This window comes from Bos grunniens, chromosome 14 (genome assembly GCF_055505025.1).
Source record: "Bos grunniens cultivar Pamir isolate PY7600 chromosome 14, Bosgru_T2T1.0, whole genome shotgun sequence".
Lineage (NCBI taxonomy): Eukaryota > Metazoa > Chordata > Mammalia > Artiodactyla > Bovidae > Bos > Bos grunniens.
In genome coordinates this window covers 16022524-16035489 of record NC_141178.1, presented here as the reverse complement: position 1 = coordinate 16035489, position 12966 = coordinate 16022524, and the positions used below count along the sequence as shown (strand labels likewise).

Below are 12966 nucleotides of genomic sequence, written 5' to 3'. Positions count from 1 at the left end.
ACAATTTAGAATGATTGTGATTGTTCTGAGTTTACAATTGTCTGTGTTTTAATCCCTAAGATATAAATAACACTAAGTGCATGCTACAGAGAAGGCAATGGCACCCCACTCCAGTACTCTTGCCTGGAAAATCCCATGGACGGAGGAGCCTGGAGGGCTGCAGTCCATGTGGTCGCTAAGAGTCAGACACGACTGAGCGACTTCACTTTCGCTTTTCACTTTCATGCATTGGAGAAGGAAATGGCAACCCACTCCAGTGTTCTTGCCTGGAGACTCCCAGGGACGAGGGAGCCTGGTGGGCTGCCGTCTATGGGGTCGCACAGAGTCGGACATGACTGAAGCGACTTAGCAGCAGCAGCAGCATGCTAAGTCGCTTCAGTCTTGTCCAGCTCTTTGCGACCCTATGGACTGTAGCCCGCCAGGCTCCTCTGTCCATGGGATTTTTCAGGTAAAAATACTGGAGTGGGGAGCCATGCCCTCCTCCAGGGGATCTCCCCAACCCAGAGACTGAATGGTGTCTCCTGTCTCCTGCATTGGCAAGTGGGTTCTTTACCACTGGTGCCACCTGGTAAGCCCATAAATAACATTAGGAAAGCTTCTAGATTAAAATCAGTCATTTTTACTTCAGTGTGAAAGAAATATCTGGGGATTTTTCTTTTTTTTTATTTATTTTGGCTGTGCCGGGTCTTAGTTGTGGCACATGGGATCTCGCATGGCATGTGAACTCTTAGCTGTGCATGTGGGATCTGGTTTCCTGACCAGGATGGAACCCAGGCCCCCTGCATTGGGAGCCCGATGCTCATGCACTGGACCACCCCAGAAGTCCTGAAATATCTGTTTTTGTGACCATGAGCAATTTTCTTAACTTTTTTAGTATTAAATGGGAATAAAAATAGTACTAACTTCATAAGGACCTTGTAAGGGTTAAAGAAATTAAGATGGTAAAGTGCTTAGAACACTGCCCAGTGGAATGTTTGATGTGCATTAACTGTATGTAGCAAAGGAGAAGTGTGGCTGACTTTTATTTCACATGCTTGGGTTCATCCTATATATATTCGTCTTCAACTTGGCTTTTCACTCAACATTAATAACAGATTCTATCTCTACTGACATATGCTCTCTTTCATAGAATCTAAGATCCGTCCAGTTTCTGGAGATGTTCAGATGTGAAGACACAGACAGTTGGTCCTAATTATTCACGGATTCCATATTTGCAAATTTGCCTACTTGCAAGAATTTATTTGTAACCCTAAAATCAGTATTCACAGTGTTTTCATCATCATTTAAGGACACGTGCAGAGCGATGAAAAATGTAAGTTGCCTGATGCACTCGCTCCCACCTGTAGCTGCACAGGCGATGCCCTGCCCTCTTGTTTCTGCTCTCAGGCTGGGAACAAGTGTCCTTTTCAAGGTCTGTTAGGTGCCACACCTTTTGTGTTTCTGTGCTTTCTGTTGGTGATTTTGCTGTTTAGGATGACCCAAGCATAGTGCTGAAGTGCTGGTGTTTGCTGAAGTGAAGTGTGTCTGGTGTTCCAAAGTTCGAGAAGGCTGTGAGGTGCTTTTCAGAGAAAATGTGTGTTTAATAAACTTCATCCAGGCAGAGTGATAGTGTTGTTGGCTGTGAGTTCAATGTTAATGAATCCACAATATATAAATAAGTGAAAGTCACTCAGTGGTGTCCGACTCTTTGTGACCCCCTGGGCTATACACTCCATGGAATTCTCCAGGCCAGAGTACTGGAGTGGGTAGCCTTTCCCTTCTCCAGGGGATCTTCCCAACCCAGGGATTGAACCCAGGTCTCCCGCATTGCAGGCAGATTCTTTACCAGGTAAGCCACAAGGGAAGTCCTTATGGTGTCTTTAAACAGAAACATACATAAAACAAGACAATGTATTGATCAGTCGACAACAATGCTGGACCAGAGGCTCAGAGGAACCTAATCCTGTATTTCCTCTAGGAGCAGCGGTTCATAATTAGTAATTCAGTATTCACCAGGCTTTACAGAACATCATTACCAAGAATACTGAGAATCAACTGTACACCTTAGATTTGATCAAGTACATTGCTGGTAGGTCACCTTCAGTCACGTCCGACTCTTTGCGACCCCATGGACTGTAGCCCTCCAGGCTCCTCTGTCCATGGGATTTCCCAGGCAGGAATACTGGCGTGGGGTGCCATTTCCTTCTCCAGGGGATCTTCCCGACCCAGGGATCGAACCTGCGTCTCCTGCACTGGCAGGCAGGTTCTTTACCTCTAGTCCCACCTGGGAAGCAGGTGATCAAGTACATTAGGTCTGGTTTATTCCTTTTAATTGCTTTATCCATTGGTCATATGACTATGCCTCATTTTATTTAGCCATTTCCCCAACCAGTCCACATTTTCACTTTCCCAATGGTGTGATAAGCATTCTCAAACACATCACCTTGAGCACATGTGCAACTGTTTCTCTAGAACTGGGTCCTGCTTTAAACAGATATCACCTAATTGCCTTGTAAGGTAGCCCATACCAGCAATGCATGACAGTAATGATTCCCACTTCCTCCAAACTTTAGCTCTCAGGATTATCAAACATGAAGTTTTGACAGGGAAAAATCATTATCCTGTTTTTAATTTGCATTTACTTTGCACCCTGGAAAGCTTTCTTCTTTTCCAGGCTGCTGGCGTCAAATTACCCACGGACACAGAGGTGGTTCTTGTGCAACTCTCAGCGTGTCATGATTCTCCTCTGTAATGAAGGAAATCTGAAGTCTAGGCAACCAGCAACACAGCCGCTGTCCACTGGTGCGAGGCCCAGGTGATGAGCCTGCTGCCTGACTTCTCACGGAGACCCTGACAGGATTATTTAGACGGGAGACACGAGGCAGAGAAAATAACCTCTCAGCTACAGACAGCATAGTGGACGACTTCTGCGAACAGACGAAAGCTAAGCTTCACCAGGACCTTGCATGAATTCCTTAATTTCCCTGAGCTCTACTTTCTTCACTTGTCAAATAAGGAAATTAAAAGAACTACTGCATAAGGTTTGGAGTGACAGCTTGTTACTCAGGCTTGTTTTGGCTATGTACTATAAAAGAAATTGGAACCAGGAATTCGGTGTAATGGAAAGAGCACTGGATTAGAAGCCAGAAGACCTCTGCTCCAGTTTCCCTCTGCCTAGAACAAGTGAGGGACGTTCAGGTAAGTTGGGGAGCTCTCTCTGACTTATTTCTTCACCTGTAGAATAAAGGCATGTCTGGTGTCTAGGGGCCTTCAGTACAGACATTTGTATTTTTTAGAAGCTGTCCTTCCTTCTCATTCTAAATGTGTGATGACAGGGGCAGCTATGTGTTGGTGTGAGGCAGTCCCACTCCTGGCCACTGTTGAGTGTACAGGGTTTGAGAATTGGAGTCTTTTCTTGGCATTTAGGCACAAGAATTGAGGAAACGGGGGCTTATACAAAGGGCAACATATCTGAGGGCTGACAGGGTACATGCTGTCTGCCCAGGGAACCAAATAAATCCAAGGGGAAGCAGAGAGTGGCGATGGAAGCAAAGCTGGACTGTCATCACTACCCTTCTTGTTTCCAGTGAGTAATATAACGCAATCCCCTCTCTTCTAAAGCTAGCTCAAGCTGAATGTCTATTACTTTCAACCAAAAGAATCCCAAATGTTTTTACTAAGGTCGTATAAAAATTCTCCATCTCTGAAATTCTATAGGTATGTGAATATAGGCAGGAATGAATGATCCTAAGAGCATCTGACCCTAGTGCCTTCCTCTCCCAGGGGACGAGCCTTTGTGACGTGACCGGAGAGAGGGGGATTGTCCTGCCTCCTACAGTGGCCTACGGGGGTCTTACACCTCGAAGGCCTTGTAGGTTGAAGCTGGAACAAGGCTTTGAGTTCAGCAGAAAGAATCACTAATACGCAGACTAAGTCATTGGCAGGATTGGATTTTGGATTTTTTTAACTAGTAAGTCTGAACATTCATAAATGTTTATTAATGGATGTGTGATTGACCAAAGGAATGATCAAAGCAGGGGTGGGCTGACTGGGGGTCTTGAACTATTACTGGGTATGGAAAGTCAAGGTATGTAGAAGTCGATCCGGCCTCCCACTGAAGGAGAGCTTTGAAGGGCTGCAGTAAGTGTGAGCTTTATCCAGGCGGGTTGATGAGAGATGTGTCTTAGGAACACTGTCGAGTGACTGAGTATTCAGTTGTGTCTGACTCTTTGTGATCCCGTGGACTGTAGCCCACCAGGCTCCTCTGTCCATGGAATTTTGCAGGCAAGACTACTGGAGTGAGTTGCCATTTCCTACTCCGAGGGATCTTGCCGCCCCAGGGATCAAAACTGAATCTGGCATCTCCCGCACTGGCAGGCAGATTCTTTACCAATGTGCCACCAGAGAAGCCCAGGAACACTATTAGGGCCTTCAACCCTGCCTGGGTAAGGTGGGGCTCTTAGGGTAGGAACGACCAACCTCCAGGCTTTAAATACCTGGCTAAGCTGATAAAGCCGAGGCCAAGAGGTTAATTAAAAACAGCCCTGGGAATTCCCTGGTGGCCCAGGGGTTGGGACTCTGTGCTATCACTGCTGAGGGCTTGGCTGCAATCCTGGGTCGGGGAACTAAGATCTTGCGAGTAGCTTGGTGCAGCCAAAAGCAAAAAAGAAAAGAAAACAGACAGCCCTACCCAGGTTACGATTTGTCAGAAGGCTCAGGATAGACATGCATTTTTCAGCCTCTAAATTCAGTGTCCTCTCTCACTGGGTGGCAAAAACGTTGGGCCTCAGCACGGGTAGGTTTTGGTCACTTTGCAGACAGGGCCTCATTCACAGGGCACCAGGCCTCTAAGTTTCTCTTGGCAGTCTGAGAATGCAACCTCAGGAGGCCCCCGCTGCCCCTGCCCTCAGCTGTGGCTGGTATAGGGATTCACTGCCAGTGGGTACAAAGCCACCGCTGTGCCCAAGTTCATGTCCACACCAGTGAGCACCAGAGCCAGGACTCCCAGTCAAGGTCAGACCTTCTAATTGTACAATTAAAGTGTCTGCTTTCATCATACCTGGAGACACCTTGTCTCTCCCAATCCACAGATCCAGCCGCGCTTTTCACTTCCGCCCAAAGCACACCAGCCTTAGCCCATCTTCCCTCTGAAGTCTCTTCTCCACGTCTATTTTGACCTCTGTGTCCCTGCCGAGCCTGTCGTTTAGCACTTCTCAAGTTGTGGGTTGTGTCTCCTTCAGATCAGATCAGATCAGATCAGTTGCTCAGTCGTGTCCGACTCTTTGCGATCCCATGAATTGCAGCACGCCAGGCCTCCCTGTCCATCACCAACTCCCAGAGTTCACTGAGACTCACGTCCATCGAGTCAGTGATGCCATCCAGCCATTTCATCCTCTGTTGTCCCCTTCTCCTCTTGCCCCCAATCCCTCCCAACATTAGAGTCTTTTCCAATGAGTCAACTCTTCCCATGAGGTGGCCAAAGTACTGGAGTTTCAGCTTTAGCATCAGTCCTTCCAAAGAAATCCCAGGGCTGATCTCCTTCAGAATGGACTGGTTGGATCTCCTTGCAGTCCAAGGGACTCTCAAGAGTCTTCTCCAACACTACAGTTCAAAAGCATCAATTTTTTGGTGCTCAGCCTTCTTCACAGTCCAACTCTCACATCCATACATGACCACAGGAAAAACCATAGCCTTGACTAGATGAACCTTTGTTGGCAAAGTAATGTCTCTGCTTTTGAATATGCTATCTAGGTTGGTCATAACTTTCCTTCCAAGGAGTAAGTGTCTTTTAATTTCATGGCTGCAGTCACCATCTGCAGTGATTTTGGAGCCCAGAAAAATAAAGTCTGACACTGTTTCCACTGTTTCCCCATCAATTTTCCATGAAGTGATGGGACCAGATGCCATGATCTTCGTTTTCTGAATGTTGAGCTTTAAGCCAACTTTTTCACTCTCCTCTTTCACTTTCATCAAGAGGCTTTTTAGTTCCTCTTCACTTTCTGCCATAAGGGTGGTGTCATCTGCATATCTGAGGTGATTGATATTTCTCCCGGCAATCTTGATTCCAGCTTGTGCTTCTTCCAGCCCAGAGTTTCTCATGATGTACTCTGCATATAAGTTAAATAAACAGGGTGACAATATACAGCCTTGAGGAACTCCTTTTCCTACTTGGAACCAGTCTGTTGTTCCATGTCCAGTTCTGTTACTTCCTGACCTGCATACAAATTTCTCAAGAGGCAGGTCAGGTGGTCTGGTATTCCCATCTCTTTCAGAATTTTCCACAGTTTATTGTGATCCACACAGTCAAAGGCTTTGGCATAGTCAATAAAGCAGAAATAGATGCTTTTCTGGAACTCTCTTGCTTTTTCCATGATCCAGCGGATGTTGGCAATTTGATCTCTGGTTCCTCTGCCTTTTCTACAACCAGCTTGAACATCAGGAAGTTCACAGTTCAGATATTGCTGAAGCCTGGCTTGGAGAATTTTGAGCATTACTTTACTAGCGTGTGAGATGAGTGCAATTGTGCGGTAGTTTGAGCATTCTTTGGCATTGCCTTTCTTTGGGATTGGAATGAAAACTGACCTTTTCCAGTCCTGTGGCGGCTGCGATGGGCGCGCTAAAGCGCAGCTGAGAGGAGCCACCCCACGTCCGAGGTCAGGGGCAGAAGCTGGGAGGACCCCATGCCCGAAGGGCGGCAGCCAAGAGGAATTACCCCACGTCGGAGGTCAGGGGCAGTGGCAGAGAGTACCAGACTGCGACGGCGCAGGAACAGCCGAGAAGAGCTACCCCGCGTCTGAGGTCAGTGGGGGCTGCCAAGAGGAGATACCCAGCATCCGAGGTCAGGGACGGCAACGAGAGGAGTTACCCTGCGTCCGAGGCCAAGGGCAGCGGCCGGGAGGAGATACCCCACGTCCGAGGAGATACCCCACGTCCAAGGAGCTGTGGCTGCGAAGGCGCAGGAGGGCCTAGAGGAGGCCCTCCCACGTTGAAGGTCAGGAAGGGCGGCGGTGAGGAGATACCCCTCGTCCAAGGTAAGGAGCAATGGCTGCGCTTTGCTGGAGCAGCCGTGAAGAGATACCCCACGCCCAAGGTAAGAGAAACCCAAGTAAGATGGTAGGTGTTGCAAGAGAGCATCAGAGGGCAAACACACTGAAACCATACTCACAGAAAACTAGTCAATCTAATCACACTAGGACCACAGCCTTGTCTAACTCAATGAAACTAAGCCATGCCCGTGGGGCAACCCAAGATGGGCGGGTCATGGTGGAGAGGTCTGACAGAATGTGGTCCACTGGAGAAGGGAATGGCAAACCACTTCAGTATTCTTGCCTTGAGAACCCCATGAACAGTATGAACAGTATGTGTCTCCTTAGACGTCATGAAATTAACAGACTCTGGACTCGTTTTTTTGTTGTTGTTGTTGTTTTTGTTTTTAAATGAAAGAGAAAAAAACCATTAAAAATATCATTCTTTTCCTTGCAATCACCCTTCCTACACATTCTATCCAATAAACTGCCATTCACCTTTCACATCCATGTAGCACATCGTGGTTAAGATGTAGGTTCTGAGCCAGGATGCCTGTGTTCACACCTCAACTCTACCATTGAATGCTGTGTGACCTTGGTCAAGTTACTGAATGTCTCTGGGTCTCTGTTTCTGCTGTAAAATGAGAACTATGGGAGCATCCACTTCACAGGTTTGTTGTGAGAATAAAAGCTATCGTCATTATGATTTCCTCTTTAAAGTTCTCTTGGACTCCCTAGGCAGAACCAGACATTCTGTGCTCAGAGGTCCCCCAGTGCCAGGTGACTTCCCAGGGTCTCTGAAGTGTACACTTCATACAGCAAATGTCCTGTTTATCTGCGATAAGAGCATTTTCCCACCATCCTGAAACCCTCGGGCCTGGCAGGTGGAGGGTAAGTGCTCTGGAACCAGAGAGACTCCAACTCTGCCACTTGAAACTGCTTATCCTTTCTAAGCCTCAGTTTCTACTTCTGTAAAATGGGGTAATAGTAGTACCTGCTTCACAGGGCTGTTATAAGTATTCAGTCAAATAACGTATGGAAAGTACCTAGCCTAGGACAAAATTAGCTGTAATTATACTATCAGAGTGTAGCTCAGTAAATGTTTAAGGAACAAACAAGATTTCCAAAACCCCAGAGAACTGCCATCTGAAACACAGAAGACACTCATCGCTGTTGTCTGAGGACTGGAGGGCAGGTCAAAGCCAAGGCCATCTGCCTACCCTGCTGGTCCTCTGTGTGTTTGACTGTAATCACACACACCACGGTGCACATGGAACAGGACTCTACAGCTTATAATGCCATCTGTTCATGCATCTATGCTCTGCAGGTAAAATCCCCATTTTACAGATGTGCTCAGCATCTGCACAGTTGGCAGGGGGGGTCATTGAGACAGCCCCCCCCCCCACAAAGGCTTCCCATCCAACTCCAAGGTGAATGTCAACCTCAGAGCTGGTGGACCTAGCGTGGCTGGACTGTGCAGATGCTGCTCACAGAAAACCATTTACCTTAAAAGAGGAATGTCTACCTCCCAATGCGAAGAGAGGTGAAACAAGCAAGAGGTTTGGAAGCAGAACGCCCACCGCCCCCCATCTCTTGGCTGCTTGTTCTTGGGGAATCCACTTAACAAGTTTACAGTCCTATAAAAGAGAGGGATAGTACCGTGCCACCTCCCCAGATTCTTGTGAGGATCAAGTGTGAAAACACAAGAGAAAGAGCTTTGTAAATGTTAGTTATTGTGATCTTTACTGCACAGTTGACAAAGAGGCCCAGGGGCCCCCTTAACCTTTCAAGACAGTTGACAGGTCTGCTCAGTGGAGCTCTGCGATGCAGAGATTCAGGAGCTGGCCTTCTGCAGGGTGGGAAGAGGGATTCAGTTGCTGGGCCCTGGTGAATGAATGAATGGCATAATACTGATGTTCTCTTAGAGCTCTTACAGAAATGAGGTGGATAGCCAAACTGTCTTTTAGTTTTGCTGCCTGGTCAAAAAGCAGAGAGAAGGCTCTTCTACGAGCAAGTTCACAACCTCACCCTCGTCATATTACCTTTCCCTTCGCAGCTCAACTCAGGGCGCTTAGAGAAGAGCTCCTCCATTAACATTTATCCAAGACAAATGAATAAACCTGTCAAAGCTGTTACAGGACCAATTTCTTTCTTTCTTTTTTTAATATTTCCAGGAAAGGGGGAGCATAAATTCTGCAGAAGTCATTTAAAGTCATAAACCTTAAAAATGTTTGCAGTGCATTCTATTGGGTGAAGTTTTCCAGGTGACTCAGGCCACGGCACGCCGTAGCGGCCCAGACCCTCTGCGGCGCCAGGGAAATGGCACTTCTGAATATTTTCCAAGTGACATTGCAGAGCGAAAGGTTCTTTTTCCTTCATGGCATTGATTTTTCAAGTAAACCTTTTGATTTTGGAGTAAAAAATCAATGGGCTCTCTGCTTTTTGAAGTCAGTTTTCAGTAGAGAACTTTAAAGACACATCAAAAGCACACTGTTCTTCCTTCCTGAGGCTTTGATGGGGTGGGGCAGGGGAGAGGTGATAGAGGGACTTTTTCACATTCTGAGAAGTAGTCCAAAGGTTCCCGCTCCTGGGGAGTCAGAGATGAGTCTGGCCAATAAGGTCAATCTCCACTCAGACTCCAGGGAAATACTAGTCATCTCAGAATAGACTTGCTCTTGTTTTCCCATCAAAGAAGCAAGGCAGTTGGAGGGGACAGAGGCCACTGGGGGTGGCCAGGCAGGACTGAACACTGTTTTACCAGGTCAGGAGGCTTGTCCCATTTCCAGGGACCAGCGTAGAGCCTGCATTGCCACTCCGGGCCCCTGCCCTTCTGGAGGAAGAAAGGACGAGAAGACAGTGGCAGAAGCTGGAGACCGAGAAGAGGACAAGCTGACCTTCTGGGAAAGCTGAAACAGGAGCTCGGCTTGGATGGCTCCTGGGAGGAGTCTGGCAAGAAAGGGAGAGTAGGGTTGGAAAGCAAGAAGGGGGAGAAGACCTCTAATGCAGAATAAGGCAGCTCAAGGACTTGGGGAGCCATGACCTTGCAGAAGTTGGGAGGCACCTGCATCCTATCAAGTGAGGGGGCACCAGGGGCACATCTTGCCCCCCACCCCCATACACTACTAGGCTTCTCTCTGGGTTGAGAAAACATCCAGAGCTAGCACCACTGTAGAGCAAAAATGCCTGGTATTCCACGCCGTCCAAGGAGAAGTTAAATTTTTCCCATTTTCATGCTTACTCCAACTCATGAATTCCAACCTAGGTAATGCCAGGCCAATCCAAGGTGCTGGAGGAAAACGTCCCCTCCCTACTCTGACTCATTAAGCAGCTTGAGTATAAATGTCCTTTCCCCAGGGAAATCTCCCTGAGCCCCTGGCCTAGGTCAGGTCCTGCCCTGAATTCTTCCCCCATTACACTTACAACTACAGTTAATTACTTATTTGTAAATTGCATCCTTAATGAGCATCCTTGGCCAGAGTGTGAGCCCCAAGAGAACACTGTGTCTTATCTCGACCTTTGCTAAAGACCCCTTGCCAGCACAGTACTTGGGACCAGTTAGCACAGAATGAACCCAGGAAGGTGAATGACCTCATCCCAACGATGCCCCGAGAAGAGCCACAGAGGAGCAGGACTTACTGCACAACTTCTTCTGGAACACTGAGGTCAGCGTCTCAATCTGGCTGAAGTTGGCCACCAGGAAGACGTGGTCCTCGTGGGGCTCGCTCCCAATGGCCTTCAGCGTGTTGAAGTCCACCTGGCCCACACCGATGGCAAAGATCAGGATGCCTGTGTCCCGGGCTTTTGCGGCCACCTCGGCCACCGAGTCCTGGGGCCTCCCATCAGTCACGATCATTATGACCCGAGGCACATTCTCCCTCAGGGGCCGGGCCCCCTCTGCTTCCGAGAAGGCGATGTTCAGGGCGTACTGGATGGCCAGCCCCGTCATGGTGCCCGTGGACAGATGCCGCATCCTCTTGACGGCACGCTCCACCTCGGACTTCCTCTTGAAGGTCTTGAGGGAGAACTCGTTCTTGACCGTGCTGCCATACTGGAGCAGACCCACACGGGTGACGTCAGGGCCAATGTCCAAGAACTGCAAGATGTCCACAATGAACTCCTTGACCTTTGCGTAGTCGTGGGTGTTGACGCTGCGTGAGCTGTCGATGATAAAGACCACGTCCGCTCGCTTGTTCTCACAGGCGCTCCCTGGGGAAAAGGGGGAGGGCAAACATATCATAAGAGCATTGAGCATAAATATCCGACTATATATAAGTTATCAAGGAAGATCAAACCGGTCCATCCTAAAGGAAATCAGTCCTGAATATTCATTGGAAGGACTGATGCTGAAGTTGAAGCTCCAGTACTTTGGCCACCTGATGCAAAGAGCCAACTCATTAGAAAAGACCCTGATGCTGGGAAGATTGAAGGCAGGAGAAGAAGGCAATGACAAAGGATAAGATGGTTGGATGGCATCACTGACCCAATGGACATGAGTTTGAGCAAGCTCTGGGAGATGGTGAAGGACAGGGAAGCCTGGCGTGCTGCAGTCCACGTGGCCTGCAAAGAGCTGGACACGACCGAGTGACTGAACAACAACAACAATAAATTATCAACAGATAGTCAACAAAGACCTCCTGTATACCACAGGGAACTATTTTCAATATTTTGTAATATAAGGAAAGAGAATCTGGAGAAGTTATATATATCTGCATAACTGAATTGCTGAGCTATATACCTGAAATTAACATATCACAAGTCAAATATACTGCAATTAAAAATAAATAAAATAAGATTGTTAAGGACCCAATGCAGGTTGGAAATCCTAGGGCCAGGGGTCACCTTTCAAATCCTCATTTTCTTCACTCAGGAAGGTTGTAAGGATGTATATGTGTTTGACCGGGTGATCATGAATATTGGCAGCAAACAAGATCCTATTTCTTTTTACAAAAGAAGTGAACTTCAGCTTCTAGAAAGTTATCAATGTAGTTTTTAGGTGGGCAAACATTTGAGCAGCATCAAAATTACTTTGTTATTTACTGCACAGCACATTAGCTTGGCGGGATACTGCAGGAAGTACAGAAGATGCTTAGGGCGGGGACCAAAGTCAAGGAGTTTACAGTCTACCTGGGGAGACTTAACTAATGGAAAAAGGAAAGAATAACTAGTATGACAGTGTGTGGTGCAGATGCTAGGTGTTCAGAGAACAGGGATATTAGTGGGCTGGGGTCAAAGAGATGGGACACAAGCTGGCTTTACAGATGTATAGTGTCTGGACTGTGGGAAGGAACACGTGCAGAGGAGGCCATGAACAAAAGCCCAAGATGGCATGAATACAGCAGACAGTAGAGTGAGTGTTGAAGGCACTGCTAAGAGTTATGGATAGGAATGAAGTTGGAGGGGTAGCTTGAAGTCAGTTACAAAAAGACTTTAAATTCAGATTCAAAAAAAAAATAATAAATTCAGATTGAAATTTGTACTGATACCACAGCTGATGGGCATAATATGATTAGCATTATATTATGTAACTTATCTCTCCTGCAGGGAAGTTATGTAATAAAAGGTCAATTGAATGGGCCAGAAGTTTGTGGAGAGGATATGGACAAAGCAACCCTCATACATGGTTGGTGGGAATGTAAACTGGTGCAGGCTCTGTGGAAAGCACTATGGAGGTTCCTCACAAAACTAGGAAGAGAACTACCATATGACCCAGCAATTCTGCTCCCACATATTTATCTGAAGAAAAAACCAAAAACACTAATTCAAAAAGAGGTAGGCACCCCAGTGTTCATAGCAGCATTATTTCTAACTGCCAAGATAAGGAAGCAACCCAAGTGTCCATGAACAGATGAATGGATAAAGAAGACATGCTATATATAATCAATGAAATATTAGTCATAAAAAAAGAATGAAATATTGCCATTTGTGACAACATGAATGAACCTCGAGGGTATTATGCTAAGTG

At 47.0% G+C, this 12966-nt stretch overlaps 1 protein-coding gene across 4 annotated transcripts in view; it reads right to left on the bottom strand.

The window, feature by feature from the left end:
* The window catches only part of MATN2 (matrilin 2), a 173134-nt gene that overhangs the window by 107869 nt on the left and 52299 nt on the right, over positions 1 to 12966 (bottom strand). For all 4 annotated transcript variants that reach the window (XM_086336039.1, XM_086336040.1, XM_086336041.1 and 1 more), the window contains exon 3: positions 10641 to 11210. In XM_086336039.1, coding sequence (XP_086192165.1) covers positions 10641 to 11210 — 570 coding nt within the window. The remainder of the gene's footprint in view (positions 1 to 10640; positions 11211 to 12966) is intronic.